Here is a 16,700-nt window from a genome sequence, read left to right on the forward strand (position 1 = left end):
CCTCCGAGCCTCTCACTATAAGGACCTCCCAGCCACGCCCGTCACTGCGGCGCCCAGTCGGTCCCCAGGCCCCTGCCCGGGGGCGCGCGCACGCACTCGCCGGCGCGCACGCACTGCGGGCGTGCGTACACGCCCGGAAGGAACGCTGAGCCGCAGGGCCCAGTGTGCGTGCCGGGCCGGGCGCCGGAGCGGGTGGCGAGGGAGGCGTGGGTGCACGACCCCAAGGGTCCCTTCTCCCTGGGTTCTGGGCCGCGGGGCGGAGGCGATCCGTTGGTGGGGTCGGTCGGGGTCTGGGGACGAGGTGGAAGCGGGCCTGGCCTTCCCGGCAGCGCACCGACTGCCCCGCGGGGTGAGGCTCCGTGGGGTGGGGGCCCCGCGGGGTGAGGCTCCGTGGGGTGGGGGCCCCGCGGGGTGAGGCTCCGTGGGGTGGGGGCCCCGTGGGTGCGCCGCGCTGGAGCTGGGAGGAGCTGGCCGGTGGTTCCCTCCCGCAGACCCGTCGGCCCCAAGATGTCGTACATGCTCCCGCACCTGCACAATGGCTGGCAAGTGGATCAGGCCATCCTCTCGGAAGAAGACCGCGTGGTCGTCATTCGGTTTGGACACGACTGGGACCCTACTTGTATGAAGATGGACGAGGTTCTGTACAGCATAGCTGAAAAGGTAACGCAGCCCCGCCTCACAACGCGTCCCGCCTTCCGTTTGGTCATTTCATCGTGTTGGATTGCTTTGCCGGTAAGATTTAAAGAAGAACCTAGGGGTAAGACAGGAATAAAGACACAGACGTACTAGAGAATGGACTTGAGGATACGGGGAGGGGAAAGGGTAAGCTGTGACAAAGCGAGAGAGTGGCATGGACATATATACATTACCAAACGTAAAATAGATCGCTAGTGGGAAGCAGCCGCATAGCACAAGGAGATCAGCTCGGTGCTTTGTGACCACCTAGAGCGGTGGGATAGGGAGGGTGGGAGGGAGGGAGACGCAAGAGGGAAGAGATATGGGAACCTATGTATGTGTATAACTGAGTCACTTTGTTATAAAGCAGAAACTAACACACCATTGTAAAGCAATTATACTCCAATAAAAAAAGAATAAATGTAAAAACTAAAAAAAAAAAAGTGCGGCATGTTCACCGATGAAAGAGAAGCAGTAGGATTCACAAACGGACAGTCTTCCCTTGGGATGTGAGGATGGGCTCCCTGAAATTGGTCAGAATAGCTTATGTTCTTTTCTGGGAGAATTTTCCATAGATTTTCAAATTTTTAAGAAGTTCATGATCTCTCCCCCCTAAAGAAGTTCATAATTCCTATTAACGTACAGGGGTTTTAACTGAGAGGGTGTTTTCAAAAATTGACATCTGTAGTGCCCAGAGCAAAACACATTTGCAGACTGGCAGGAGCTTAGGAGCTTACTTTGAATAGCTTAGTTTAAAAGGATTTTCCTTTTTTTGGTACCATGTTTATTTGTTGCGTTTATAAAGCAGAACATTTATGTTGGTAGCATAGTAAATCCCGTTCTTTTTCTTTGGGTCGTTTCTGTACCCCACCGGTGCTCTTTTAAGTGACCCGATTTATAGCTTAGAGTGACTCAGATGCAGGAAACATTGGAGAAAGTAGAACTATACTTGTTAGAGCTAATTTTCCTAATTCTTAAATGTAGTACACTGGATTGTCTCTGGCCTTTGTTTGCTGACAATAAAGTGCAATTGTAGGGCACTGTTGAATAACCAGGGCTTAATTCTTTTTCTATAATTGTCTCATAGGGATTCTAAGATAACTTTGATTTAGATTTTTGCAGGTGTAGCAATAGGGCAAAAGGATGCTAATAAAATATTTAACTTATTAATATTCCATAATAATTTGAGAGGTTATTCATTTTAACGAAGAGTAAAAGTAAGAAACATTGAAGCCATCTTTTCTTTCACAGGAGTAGGATATGCTAATATGGGCTGAGTTAAATTAACGCCTTTGAGTAAAGAGTAACAGGTGTAAGGATATATTTTGTATTTAGGAAAGGAAAAATGATCTGACCTGCCATCGGTAATTTCCACTGTCTCCTATTTGGTGGGACAGGCAGAGTTGGGGGAGGTGGCCTTGTGAACATTAGGGACCGTCCTTCTGTGTCTGTCAGCGTAAGTATCGCTTGGGATACCAAAGTGCATCTCAGAGATCCTGATTCTACAGGTCTGCGGCGAGGTCCAGAAATGGCTTTTTAAAGAAGCTCCCCAGGGAATTCTGACATGACTTTCAGAATCCCCTCAACGAGGTCAGGGTCAGAGTAGGAGTGCTGTGATTATAGCCGTTCCCCTCTTCTTCCTCTTGGGCGCCTAGACATTGAGGGAGCTTGAGGAGGTGCCTGGGGAACTCAGGAGAGCAGGGTTCTCCCCCGGGGGTCCTCCCAGTCCCATCAGAGGTCAAGAGTGAGGTGGTGTCGCGGACTCGTGTCTGCATGGCTTAAGCTACAGTAGTCAAGGGCAGAGACTGCAGGCTTCAGTGAAGATGGGCAAAGACACTGTTCAGTAAGCGAACCACTGCTGTGTTGACTCTGAAGTAACTTAGGTGTGTGTTCTGGATTCTGCCTTGCAGGTAGCACCAGGGGATGTCCAGACCCGGTTGCCCCCAGCACGAGGCTAGGATGGCAGAGGCGTGAGGGTGGTTTGCTCTTCGTATCTGAGCAAAACTCAGCAAGATGCTCTTAGCTAGGAGGCAGATTTTGTGTCAGCCTAAGTTTTTAGGGAGCTTTACCGGAACTGTTCCTTTCTAATCCCTATATATCAGTCAGAGCGCAAATCGCTGTAGGACTAGCAGACGTGCTCTTTTGCTACAGTTTAACTGGGCTCACTTTGAGTGCTTTTCTTTGGTCTTTTAAGTTCTTCCATTTCTTTTGTCCAAAACTTGGATTTCTATTTTAATAAACTTTCAATACTATATTACAGTATAGTTATTCAGAATGCAAGCTTGAAATGCATTACAAGACTATTAATGTTTTATTTTCTACTTAGTATAAGGGCAGAATATGAGTTTATAATTCTGGAAGCCCTTTCTGGGGAAGCACAATAGGAATTTTTGAAATTTAAGGTTTTAGTATAAAGAACAATTTAACTGTCTATCTCCCTCTGCAGAAACGGCAGATAATGGGGCATCTTCCTCGTCTTGTTGCGAGCCCTGTTTGGATACCCCAGCTGTGTTAAAGTGAGTAAGAGTCCCAGTGCTGAGGCTGGACTTGACCGCTCTGTCCCTCCTGGAACGGGACTCACCGACTCGCTGCTTGGTAGCTCCAGCCCCGCCGCGTGCTGCGCTCGTTTTGAGCTGTATGGAAAACCTAGAGATATGTTTAAAGATTTGACAGATGCCTGGAGTTTGGTAGAGCGATAACCAAAATAAAGGTTCCTGTTGAGTGGGTTGATTTTACGCACAGCTTCGAAGCGAGACTACTGTGTACTTCTGAGCTGTCTTGCCATTTTGTAGGAACGCACTTCGCCACAGCTCACTGCTTCTAAATCCCATTATATGTAAGAATAAATGGGATGTTTAATTTTGGTCTGTTTACAAAGCTCATACAGATAGAGTTTAAAGTATGCAAAACCTCAGTGATGCTATCTCGTAGCCATAAGTGCTAATTAGATTGTACATAAGGTAAATGTATTCATGGAACTACGTAGGAATGACTTCAGGGGGTCATTCTTAAGCATGAGATAAAGTAGGTTGAATCAGCAGAAATTTATGCTCAAATGAGGAATGTCATAGGAACCAACAGCCAATCAGGGCAAACAGTAATTTGAGGAAATGAAGTTATCATGCAGTTTTTTGATGGCTTTGAAGTGAACTATCTAAAAATGTAAAAATTGACACTTCAAAAATACATAGTGCCAATTGACAGTCAAGAACATTTTTTCCAGAATCTTAGGTGGGTTCTTAGCTAGTGGAGGAGCTCTGTACAGAAGGGTGGAAGCGTGGCTGGCAGCACCGACGGCCTTCAGCCTTGGTAACTTGCACGAGTTACATTAACCCGGAGGCACCTGGCAGCATGCAGGACCACTGAACTGCATAATCACTGACTTGCTGAAGAAGCAGCCTGCTTGTAAAATGTATGGCAGCAGGGTTGGAAAGGACAGTTACTAGTTTAGACAATCAAAAGGACATATACTAGAAAACAACTTGATAATAGAAGGGAAATTTGTACATCTGGTTCTTGATTTAAAAAAAAAATACTATTCAACAGCTGCTTAACATTACTGCAAATCTAGTGGGCAAAATATTATTGTAGATACTGTAGACTCCTGCAGGTCAGTTTAAAGTACCATTTAAAAAGGTAAGACCCCTGTGGATAAATGGGCACAGAACTGGAAAAAAAGAGGAAATTCCAACGGTTAAATAAACTTCAAAGAAGCACACGTTAAAATAGTGTACTGTCATTTTTCAGGTGTATCAAAGGTCTAACTCTTAGGGCGTACGTTGAAAGCAGACCTAACACTCAGGCAGAAGTGGAGCAGGTACAGCCCCTGGGAAGCAGCTCGGCATTGGGTGAAGAGCCCTAAGGACAGCCATGCCTTAGGCTCCCCGAGACTGTTGCTGTGATTGATAGCAAAACTGGAAAGAACCGTGATGCCCAGTGAAGGGGGAGCACGCTTATGACCGTAATCTCCAGTGTGTGGCACGTAGGCCCGTCACGGTGATAGGTGGGAAATGGACTCCCGGCGTGGTCCTCACGGCAGCTCCCAAGAGACAGGTGCCACGAAGTAGTTTGTCGGGGCTCAGAAATGGGGCGTTAGGATTTAAAGTGGAGCATCTTCTCCCCTGGATGGGATATTATTTGACCATTAAAAATGATTTCCTAAGAGCTTTATTTAGTAACGTGGGGGGACATTGGTTAATGACATTAGCTAGAGAAAAGCAGAATGTATGCAGTTTTCTCACGAGAACATGTGGGTCTGGGGAAAGGGAAACATTTACTTTTCATTTTAAAGCACTTATATACTATTGATTTTATTTGACTGTCATATACTTTTTTTTTTTGGCTGGGCTGCGTGGCTGTGTGATTTTAGTTCCCCAACCAGGGATTGAACTCAGGCCCTGGCGGTGAAAGCACCAAGTCCTAACCACTGGACCGCCAGGGAATTTCCTGACTGTCATGTACTTTTAAATTATATAACTTGTTTTAAAAATACTAGGCTGGAAACAAAGCAGTGATGTTTCCATTCCATTTCTATGTTTTCAAAATGGACATTTTTTAAATGGAGAAAAGATCATAGACACCTAGCTTATTTCAGTTTTATATAAAAAAATACACAAGGGTTATAGTTAATTGCAGATTCATTAATGGATGTGAAACATTCAGGAGAAATAGTTCAGCCCTTGTAGAAAGCATCATGATAGAATCCGTGCAACCCCCTTTAGGACAAGCTCTTCCAAAGGAGAGAAGCTGGGAGGGTCACAGAATTAGAGAAAGGCCAGCTGGTGCCGTGGGCCTTCTCCTCCCAGAGCTGCAGGGGCTGGAGGACCCGTCAGGGCACCTCCTCTAAGGAAGAAGCGGGACCAGACCATCTCTTAATGCAGGTCTGTTTGAACTCAGGATTAGGTAATTAAGTCCATAATGACAATAATATATTTCCTGAATTTTGAAATACAGGTTTATTTCTAAAGTTCATTCTTTAATAAATATCGCAGGTGTGGTTCCCGACCTTGTGAGGCGTCATGATGTGGTTTATGTGGAGGGAAGAGAAAATGAAATCCTGTCGTGTCAGTTGTTTTTTGCTTCTGAATGAGCTACGGTTTTCTTACTCATCACTGAAGGCAAAAGAAAATAAGGCCTTTTTAGAAAGTCTCACATAAAAACCAGTGTTTACAGTGTGAAAATTATATGACATTGAGTTGGGATATTTGAATGTCCTCATACGTGAACTAGTTGAGATATATCCTAGTAACTTTTAAGAGAATGTGGTTTCTCCGGTCGATTTCTGCTTTAACTTGGGAGATCTGGAGGTTCTAGGAAGCAGAACCAATTGGCTTCCGTGGGACTGAAAGGTGTCTGGGACTCCTGTTGGATTGTCATCTTATGCTTTAGGAGGCAGATGTGTGTGTGTGTGTTTGTGTTTGGTTATACTGTGATGTTAGTATCTATCTTTTTAATTATAATATCTGTTTTCTATATATATAATATCTGTTTTATTATGTGGGAAGAAATAAAATATGTCTGCTTAGTGAAATTGGATGTGGGCAGAACCTTAAACGCCAGCGGGGTGACTTTTGCAGGAAGCAGTTCTGCCAGCGCGTGGCTGGCCTTGCCCAGTCCTCCACCTCGGTGTCTGCTGTGGCCACGTGAGCACGTGGTGCTCAGCTCACTCTCCACCTTCTGCAGGTGTGTTCTCTCCTTTCACCAGGAAAGGGGCATGTGGCTGGCAGAGACACCTGTTCTTCCCCTACCTCAGCACCGAGGTCTGTCCTCAAAAGGAGTGCCCACTAAATGTAAACTTCCTTCCCTCCTTTCTCTGGGTGATGGTGGTTTAAATTTCCATATTAAATACTTCTTCATATTCCCAAGTAAAGGGGAGAGAACAGTGAATTCCTCTGTACCTACTGCAATCACCAATATTTTGTCAGTCTTGTACCGTTTACCCCTCAAACGCTTTTCATGCTGCAGTATTGAAAGCAAATCCCCAATACCGTATTATTTCATCTGTAAATTACAGTTAGGCTTTCAGAGTTAGTTTTATATGAAGAAACGTTGTGCATTTTCTATGAATTTCCGGGGGTTGCTGTAGCAAAGCGCCACAAACCGGGCAGATGAAAACAACAGAAATTTATTACCTCACATCCTGGAGGTCAGAAGTCCGAAATCAAGGTGTCAGCAGGGCCGTGCTCCCTCTGAAACCCTCAAGGGAGAATCCCCTCTTGTTTCTTCCAGCTCCTGGCGTCTTCCGCGATCTGTGGCACTCCATGGCTTATAGGTGTGCGTCACTCCAGTCCTCCGTGTTCCTGTGGCTTCTCCCTTGGTGTGTTTTCACATGGCCCTTTTCCTATAGGAACACCAGTCAGATTGGATCAGGGGTCAGACTCCAGCGTGGCCTCGTTTGACCTTCACTGATGAGCTCTGCAGGCACCCTTTTTCCAGCTCAGGCCACATTCTGGGCACTGGGGGTCAGGACTTCAGTATATCTTCTTGTGGGGTGAAAGGGCATAATTCAACCCATGATATAAATCGGTATAAGCTTCCTAAAAGGCGTTGAGACAGTATTTACAAGGAGCCTTTAAAATGTCATGTCTTTTGTTCTAAAGATTCTATTTTAGGTGTTTATCCTTAGGAAATAATGAAGTATGTATGTGAATTTAAGGGTAATAATGTGCACATGTGAATAATTGATATCAGTGAAAATCTGAATTATTTATATTCATGAAAAGTCAAAGGAAATAACAAAAGAATGGTAAAAATAATGGCATAGCCACTTGGTGAACTGTTACGTAGCCGTAAAATTTTGGTTTTGTTTTTCTCTTATGTAAAGTATACGGTTCATATAAGAGGATGCTCACAATTAAAGCAGGATGCAAAATCTTGTAGTGTGATCACGCTATGATCACATCTGTTAAAAGAGTATAAACATATATACCAGAAAAAATGGGAAGGAATATAGTGAAAGTATATTCTCAGCAGTCAGCTCGGGGTGTTGGGGTTGAAGGTGGTTTTATTTATGGTTTTCTGGGTTTTCCAGATGTTCTCTGATGAGCTTCCAGCTGTGGAAGAAATTAAAGAACCTTAGTTACCTGCAGCGTGATTTGGGGTGTTAGGCCGTTAGTATGTGCAAGTGTCCAGACCTCAGTAAGAGGGGAGTGTGTGGCTGAAACCCAAAGGCATGTTTTAAAGCAGTTGTTTAATGCGTGTAATTCAGTATTTGTGAAAGTACAAATTGGAAAAGTTCACATAGATTATTACTAGATCAGCGTGAATAATGTATCTGTGGACGTCTTCTGCAGGGTTCTCATAACTTGCTGTTCTGAAAAACATTAAATGAGATGTTAATGGACGGTTGCTCAGGCCCCTGATCCTCTTGAAGTAATTTCCTACATGGCAGCTCTACTGGGAAAAAATGTTGCAGTCAGTTTGAAAATTGTCCTGTTATACACAAATTCTTTTGTTTTTGTTTTTGAATGTGCTTTTACAGAATAAAAAGTTGATTTGTTATTTTAGTTTTTTTCCCCCAATCTCCTTTACTTTTAGGTTAAAAATTTCGCAGTTATTTATCTTGTGGATATTACAGAAGTACCTGACTTCAACAAAATGTATGAGTTATACGATCCGTGCACTGTCATGTTTTTCTTCAGGTATGTTCTCTTATCTTAAAGTTGTTGTTTAAATTGAATAGATGGTCTGGAAGTTTAATGAGATCAAGAAATCTTTAGATTCTTTTATTTAGGAGGAAATCAGTTATGCAGTCATATTATAATATAGTTTGTATCACCAGGCAATCAATCTTTTAAATAATTTTCAGAGTAACAATTCCAGTTTTAGCATTTACTCAGTAACAAATTACCATTTTGAAATAACTGCCCAGGAACCTAGGGGAAGTGTTATTAAATGGAAGACATTCTTACTGAAATTTAAGATACCTTTAAATTTAATCTGTTGATGAAAAATGTCTTTAAAATAACTCACTTTTTAAATGTATCAATGACTCTATTTAGCATCCTTTTGTGATATCCAAGAGGAAAACCTGTACTTAATTACTTTGCTTATAAATACAAAATCTTGTAAAAAATCTTTTATCAGCTGAAAAATTCTATTGTGTACCCTAGTCAGTCAGTCATGGGCTCAAGGAATAGACTTTCCCTAATCACCTTAAATTAATTTGTACCCATGATTGGCAGGCTTTGCATGAAAGGAAAATGCGGAGTTAGGTACACAAGAGTCTGATGCAGACGCAGATACCTTTGATGGTATTTATATAATAAAGTTAAGTAACATCATGAGTGAAAAAAATTCTGTTGTGGAGGTTTAATTTGGAAAGAAGTCACCATTTTAAAAAAAAAATCACTGTTTTTACTTGTCAAAATTTCGTACTGTTTATTGTTACTACAAAAGTTAGTAAGTAGCAATATAAACATTAGGCCATACTGCAGAAGCGGAGCTCCCTAAAGGTCGAGGAAGGTCTGGGTGGAGTGTGCAGGGTGTGTATTCGGTTTCTATTTTCTGTAACAAACTTGGTGGCTGAAAACAACACCATTTATGAGCTCAAGGTCTGTAGGGCAGAGTCCAGGCAGGCTCAGTGGGTTCTGCCTCGAGGTCTCACAAGGCCAGAGTCACGGGCTGGGCTGTCATGTAGGCAGTTGGTCAGGGAAGAATCCACTTGGCTCACCGGGGCTGTGGGCTGGATCCATCTCCCGGTGATTGGGGGTCTGAGGTCTGTTGCCGCCGGGGCCGCTGTCTGCCTCTAGAGGCCCGTCTGTCTTCGAAGCCCTGAGCAGCGAGTTGAGTCCTTTTCGTACAGCTGCTCCAGCTTCCTGTTCTGCTTTCAGAGGGCACTTGTGATTGGATTAGACTCACCCAATAATCCAGGAAGGTCTCCTTATTTTAAAATCAACTGATGAGTAACCTTAGGGACATCTGCAGAATTCCCTCTGCAGTGCAGTGTAACTGATCAGAGGCATGGTGTCCCATCATAGCACCGTCCCAGGGATTAGGGCGGGAAGTAGCAGGAGTTATTTTAGCATTTTGCCTACTGCAGCCTGCCCTCCGGCTCCCAAAGATTCACATCCCTCCCATGTGCAAAATTGGGTGTGGCTGAGGCTTCCCAGGTGACCCATTAAGCACAGCTCCTGGACACAACTCCGTATCTGTGGCCCCCTCTCCAGGACGCAGTGTGGGACAGGCACAGGAAGCGATTTGGGTTCACCGTGGGGCGTCAGGGTTCGGAAGGGGGCTCTGATGTGGCACTGGGACCATAGTCCTGGCCCAGTGCCTCCCGCTGGGAGGGTTCTACCCAGTTTTTCCTGCCTTTTTTATGAAAGGCATTTGCAGCTGGTTCATTTTTCAACCTGCTTCCTCCCAGCAGCATTTTGGGGTTGCATCAGCCCCTCTCACTGCGTGCTCTGTCCCTCTTAGCCTGAGCCAGTCATGTTTCTGTCCTGGGCACCGGGGCTGCCCTCTGCCCGATGGCTGCTTCCTGGGGGAAGATCCTGTCCTGTGACTGAACCTTCTGACTTTGAGGTCTTTACTAGGTTTCAGCAGAAGGTGGTGTGGCCTCTGTGTCAACAGCTCAGCAGCCATTTCTGGATTTCAGCATCTTTTGCTACCTGGAGAGGCTGAGAAATCTTTTGGGTTAACGGATCTTACTCCGGTTTGTCTCCCTCCTTTTACTATAAGCAGTACGAACCCAGGCAGCGCCTTCAAGACTTTGCTTACGTGTCCTCGGCTGGTATCCATGCTCATCACTTTGCAGCGTCACAGACATTCTGCCGCTGCGCAGCAAGGATCCCTTTCCTCCACTCCCCGAAATGCATCCCCACCTCCTTCCAAGCCACGTTTCCACTAACAGGCTGTTTAAGGCAATCTCGGCCTTTTCTGCCGTGCTTCTCACGTTTTCCCAGAGCCCTCCAGGTGGGCCGTGGGCACCGCACTGTGTAGGGCCCACCTGGGCGGGGCTGCCCTGACGGGGAAGGAGGTTGCAGAAAGGAGTCGAGTGGCGCTGCGGCCACCGTGTGTTTTGATAGTTTAGGACTGATGCTGCACTTGGAAAAGGGGACAAAACCTACTGTATCTGTGACCCGGGATTCCAGGATTCTAAGACAAGTAGTAACAGTATTTTAATTAATTTATTCACCAAGTATATATACGTATAGAGTCCTGCTGGCTTTTATGTCTAGTGCTGGGACATAAGTCAGATAAGACAGGCTTCCTCCTATCACAGACCGTCATCTGATGGCGACAGCTGAGTAAATTAGCACAAGGAACCAGGGAGATGCAAGGGGACAGGTGATAAAGGGGTTCCCAGGCCCAGTTGCAACGTGTGTGCGTGTGCGCGTGTGCAGCCTTCCCTACGCCAACAGGCGATTCTTGGGCACCCTGCTGGAGGGATCTAGAAGTCACCTTCATTAACAAACTCACTGTGACAGAAAGGGTGCTTATGTACCCGTTTCACCTTTATGGCCCTAAAGCGTCTTCAGGAACGGAGGACTAGAGTCCAAATATCCCATCACTCTTATTGCAGGAAATTCCGAAGGTTTTGCAGCTGTGAGCCAGGATCTGTGGGTGAAGACCAAATGCATATGAGAAATATATTCTTCTGAGTGACCAAGTATATATTTTCCCTATAAATCACAGTATTGCAACAGGTGTTTACAGAGGCACAAACACTGAGCGCAGCAGGGTGATAGGGAGTGCCCAAAGGCTGCTGGGTAAGGTTGGCATGAGCCACGTGCATCCCAACGGGCGAGCGCAGGCAGGGGCACAGGGCAGCGCAGGCCGCACGTTTGGGGACCTGCGGGGATGAGGGAGGACGGGCAGGTGAGGGCTGGGGAGTGGCGGGTGCTCAGGGGAGAGCGTGTCGGGGCCCAGATGCCCGGTTTCCTGGGCCAGTGTGTGGACTTGGAAGGTTCCTGGAAGTGAGTGTTTGCAGCAAGAGAGAAGCATCAGGTCTGCCTTTTGGAAGCTCGCCCTGGCTGAAAGGAGGCCACGCTGTGACCTCAGGATGGATGGGGCACGCACCATGGAACAGCAGCCGGGGGCCAGACGCACAACCTTGCAGAAACGGGAAGCTAAATTGATAAAAGTCAGTGCAGCTGGTACAAGAAGCGTTAATGTCTTTCTTTTATGCAGTGCCCGTATAAATTCATTTCAGAAAGAAGCGTCTTGAAAGGTCAGTCTACGAAGAATTATAGAAATGCAAAATATCATTTATTTCACAGTTAGTATGGCTTTCAATGAAATTTACACCAAGTGCTCACAAGAACACCGTGACAAACGCACACATTGCCTTTTTCAGGTGAATTAGTGCAGCCCTCTGGAAAACAGTTCGTCTTTCCACGTGACTGAAGCTGTGTCCTTTGGCCTTGATTGCCCTGTAGGTTTTTTGTCTTAGGGAGTGCAGAGCACGCGGAAGGAGCTATGTGTTTCTTTAAGCAGCATTTAGGTGGTTTCCAGCCTGCTAAACAGTGGCAGACCCGCTTGATTGTGTGTGTCCTCGTTCGCAGTGGGAGATACAGGTAGGTTTTCCATGGGATTCTGCTTCAGAAGCATTTTCACGAGCACGGACCCCCTCTTGCCCACCTACAGGAACAAGCACATCATGATCGACCTGGGCACTGGCAACAACAACAAGATCAACTGGGCCATGGAAGACAAGCAGGAGATGATCGACATCATCGAGACGGTGTACCGGGGGGCCCGGAAGGGCCGCGGCCTGGTCGTGTCCCCGAAGGACTACTCCACCAAGTACAGATACTGAGCCCCCGTCCAGTCCTGGTGCATGCAGTGCCGTGGGGTCGTTCTCACACGGAAACATTTTCAACTATTTAAAGCCTGTGAGAAAGCGTTTGGGGAAGTACACAGAGCTCAAGGAGCTGGAGGGTTCTGCAGTGAGGGTGGCATTGCCTCAACTTTCAGTCTGCCTGGTCCTTGTATTTTTGTATCAGCAAATATCTGTAAATATCTAACTGAAATAAATAAAATACATGGTGATGGGAACAGTCAAAATCATTTCTTATGAAAAGTAGTGTATAGATTAGTGATTTTGGTAGTCAAGAATTAACTCTTCACTGTTGAGTGAGGGTCAGGTGTGGGTCCCATGGGGCTGCTGTGGTTTGCACACTTGTCAGAGTCTGTCTGAGTTTCCTGGGTCTCCTGTAATTAGGGACCTCAGACTGGTGACGCGACACAGTTCTGGAGGCTGGGGTCAGATCCACGTGTCGGCAGGGCTGGTCCTCCGGGGCCTGACGGGGAGTCTGTTCCTAACCCCTGCTGGCCCTGGTGGTTTCTGGCATCTTTGGGTCCCTTGGCTGGTGATGCCTCACCCCAGGCCCAGCATTCGTCTTCACGCGGTGTTCTCCCCGTGTGCGTGTCTGTGTGCAAGTGTCCCCACTGGGTGGGGGCCACCCTGCTCCAGCATGACCTCATCTCGACTAGTTACACCTGCAACAGCCCCGTCTCTAGAAAGGGCACATTCTGAGGTCCTGGGGTGAGGATTCCCAACATGTGAACTTTCAGGGGGCACAATTCGACCCACAGCAGAACCAAAGGCTTGAGTTCAGGAAAAGGGAAAAATCATCTTTTATTCTCTGGTTATAAAAACAGTGCAATAATGATTTTTGGACTCCCTTTAAATATAAAAAGTAAGAGGTGTTTCTCATGCCTCCTAAGATTGTATCTAACGCACTTAAATGCATCGTATTTTCCATAGCAACCATGACCCTTCAGTCTGTGTAGCTAGTTTCCTTATCACAATCTCAAGTTTCTCTCCTGAGTCTCTTACCCCAGCAGCGTGTTGTTGGTTGGGATCTTCACAGGCACATCTCAGGGCACACAGCCTCTGAGGTGAAAGAGGGTACATACGGCGTGGAGGCAGCCCGGGGCCTGTGGGGGGCACACCCTGGAGCCCCTACCTGGTTTCACAGCCAGGCTCTGTCGTTACTGAGGACCTTGGGCGAGTGGCCCCCAGAGCTCCGTTTCCTCCCATGTGAAGAGGATGATGGTGTCTGCTGTCCGACCTGTGTTACACGCAGATCAATTAGAACAGGGCTGGTGGGCCCTCCGTGATGTGAAAAGACCCACTGCCTCGTCAGATTGACTCATTGTTGAAACACGAGGAGTACATACCAAAGAATGAAATTAACAAATACAAGAAAAGCTACACACATACTCGAAGGAGTGTACTTTTAAATGGATATAAAATTCAGATGTAAATCTGCAGTTTACTATCTCCAGCTTTAATTTTCCCACTTACAAAATAGTATAATACCATATCAAATGAAGTGCTAATGAAAAAAGTCAACGTGACCCCAAGTACCTGGCATATAAGAGACATTCAATAATATATTTCCGGGACTTCCCTGGTGGCACACTGCTTAAGAATCCACCTGCCAATGCAGGGGACACGGGTTCGAGCCCTGGTCCAGGAAGACCCCACGTGCTGCAGAGCAACTAAGCCCGTGCGCCACAACTACTGAGCCTGCGCTCTAGAGCCCACGAGCCACAACTACTGAGCCTACGAGCCACAACTACTGAGCCTGTGCACCTGGAGCCCATGCTCTGCAACAAGAGAAGCCACCGCAATGAGAAGCCTGCTCACCGCGACAGAGTAGCCCCCGCTCGCGGCAACTAGAGAAAGCCTGCACGCAGCAACGAAGACCCAACGCAGCCACAAATAAATAAATAAATTTATTTAAAAAAAACAATAATATACTTCCGACACTTACTCAAAACAAATACTGTAGCCAGTAATCACCTGAAAAGACGCTCACCGTCATTTCTGTGAATGTACCAAAAATCATTGAATTGGATGCTTTAATTGGATGAATTGTACGGCATGTGAATTAGATCTCATCAATAAAGCTTTATTAACTGTTAACAAAAAAATAAGCAAGCAAAAAGCTTACACTTTACATTTGTAAACACTGTATATTTATCGTAAATTTTATTTATAAGTTCATTCACATTTGACTTTAATAACTATCTTTTTCACTGGTGCTTTGTAACTGCAATATTGTTGAATTTATAATGATTTGGCCTCTTCATTCCAAGTTTATATCTTATTGTTATAAGCTTATCATTGTAATAATAAGCTTATAGCTTATCACTATCTACCTCACCCTGAACCAAGTAACTTATAAGCCATTTTCTCAAATCCGTCCAAGCACCTGCCACGTAGATAGTTTGCAGAGAAGGAAACTAAAGCATAGATTGCCCAAAGTTACAACTAGTCGCAGAGGACATGAATTCAAAACCTAGATCTGCAGGGCTACCAAACCTTACCTCACTGCTGTGCATACTGCTTTAATCAAGTTGAAATTAACTAGTAGAGAAAGTATGCTGATACCCCTGGTTCTCTGGGCATCGAGTGACTTCTGTTTCCCAACCTTCCCAGGATGGCTTTTATGCAAAGTCCAGGAATTAGACATGGCAGCTGACACAGAGGCAACCAGCCTAGGAGGTACAGAACATATTCAGGAATATAGTAAGTCATCAGGTACACTAGAGAGACTGACATACACACAGCAGGCATGCAAGAGTACTCACTGCAGCACCATTTGGAAACCAATGGCAGAGTCAAAGGACTATTACACTGAAGTTAGTTACGTTGTCTAGACCTATACATATCAACGCAGGTGAATCTCAAACTGCTGAATGGAAAAGCCAGGTCCGGAGGACACTACGGCATGATGCCATTCATATAGTTTTAAGACACTGAAAACAAGATGTGAAACAGTAAAACAATCAGCAGCCTCCGTGTTTGCACTAGGCTGTTACGTAGGCGTCCAAGGGTCTGTGGGCTTGACTGCCCTATTCTGCCTGCGCCGAGTCCGGACGAGACGGGGAGCTTGGGGCACCAACAGAATCAAAGCATCTCCCATGTAAAACTACCCTAGAAAACTGCATCACCGATGATTCCGAAGACCCCACTGAAAGTTTGCTTTCTCGGGTTGCTCAGTCAAAATGCAGGGTGTTCTTGTGACCTCCCCGGATTGCCTGGGAAAGTCTGAGGTCTTGAAAATCAGACCAGGACATTTTGGAAGACTTGCTTTAAGTGGGTATCATTTTGAATTGTTTTTCCTACACTGTTTTTATTAATGGCTTTTAAAATGCATCTGATCGTAGCATTCTTCTGTGGCATTTTTACATTTATCATCAAAGGTTCTATAAGAACCACCGCAGCTCCCCCAGGAGTTCAGCATCACCTCCCCTCCTCTCTGGGGGCCACACCACGCTAGTCTCCTCCAGTCATTGCTGTTGTCCCCAGCCCTCCCTCTGGCCTCCGGTTTTCTTGTTCAAAAAGTGGTCAAGTTTTCACACATCTCCATGGACAAAAAGATTGCAAAGTATTCTGAAACTCTCAAAATTCATTCATTAATTCAAAGAAAATGTTTGAGTGGCATCTGGGCACCTGGGGTGAACAAAATCAATCCAGTTGCTGCCTTGTGGAGAAGACAATCAAATGATCACATAAAAGTAAAATTACAACTGTGATAGTCAGCAAGAGACCCCATAAAATTACTTCAGACCCGGACAGGCGCTCAAGGAAAGAATCTCTGAGGAAATTATTTTCAAGCTGAAATCAGATATAAAAAGTGCTAACTAGGCGTGTGTGTGTGTGTGTGTGTGTGTGTGTGTGTGTGTGTGTGTGTGTAACTCCATTCCAGAGGGGACCTCAGGAGCCAGTGGTGGGAGGGAGCGGGGCTCGTCCTACGGGGAGAGTGTAGTGGGATGCGGGGCGGGGGGGAGGGCGGGGGGGGGGGAAGGGGGGTGCTGGCAGCTTTGGAGGCTTTGCTTGGGGAAGGAGGTGTAAGGTGATGGAATTTCAGTTCTGAAAAGATCTTTCTTGCCCAAGCTTGGAGCGGCTGAAGGGAGATTTGGGGGGAGTTAAAAATCTATGGTAATAGATTGGGCAATTGTAAAAAAGGAAGTGAAATGTGAGAATTTAAAACTTCAGACAACTGCACCCAGAACTTCTGCCTTATAGATTCATCCCTTTATTATTAAGCTTTATGTTTTCATAAGTT

General features: G+C 45.8%; 1 protein-coding gene and 1 long non-coding RNA gene across 7 annotated transcripts; one reads left to right on the forward strand and one right to left on the reverse strand.

The window, feature by feature from the left end:
- The first annotated feature begins 71 nt into the window (after nucleotides 1-71).
- TXNL4A (thioredoxin like 4A) lies at nucleotides 72-12,672 on the forward strand. 6 transcript variants are annotated; one of them, XM_060121982.1, is made up of 4 exons: nucleotides 72-164; nucleotides 492-732; nucleotides 8,212-8,315; nucleotides 12,262-12,672. In XM_060121982.1, the coding sequence occupies exons 2-4, from the start codon at nucleotides 508-510 to the stop codon at nucleotides 12,431-12,433; spliced, it is 501 nt and encodes a 166-aa protein (XP_059977965.1). In that variant the 5' UTR covers nucleotides 72-164; nucleotides 492-507; the 3' UTR covers nucleotides 12,434-12,672. The 6 variants fall into 6 exon arrangements, with proteins under 6 accessions (XP_059977965.1, XP_059977966.1, XP_059977964.1 ...); XM_060121983.1 differs by lacking the exon at nucleotides 72-164 and adding an exon at nucleotides 189-206; XM_060121981.1 differs by lacking the exon at nucleotides 72-164 and adding an exon at nucleotides 214-349.
- Nucleotides 12,256-16,127, reverse strand: LOC132504495 (uncharacterized). Its single transcript, XR_009534915.1, has 2 exons — nucleotides 14,956-16,127; nucleotides 12,256-13,691 (listed from the first exon to the last, which is right to left on the reverse strand). It is a non-coding gene; the product is annotated as an uncharacterized LOC132504495 (long non-coding RNA).
- Nucleotides 16,128-16,700: the final 573 nt, after the last annotated feature.

The sequence above is a fragment of the Lagenorhynchus albirostris genome, chromosome 14, assembly GCF_949774975.1.
Source record: "Lagenorhynchus albirostris chromosome 14, mLagAlb1.1, whole genome shotgun sequence".
NCBI classification, from domain to species: Eukaryota; Metazoa; Chordata; class Mammalia; order Artiodactyla; family Delphinidae; genus Lagenorhynchus; species Lagenorhynchus albirostris.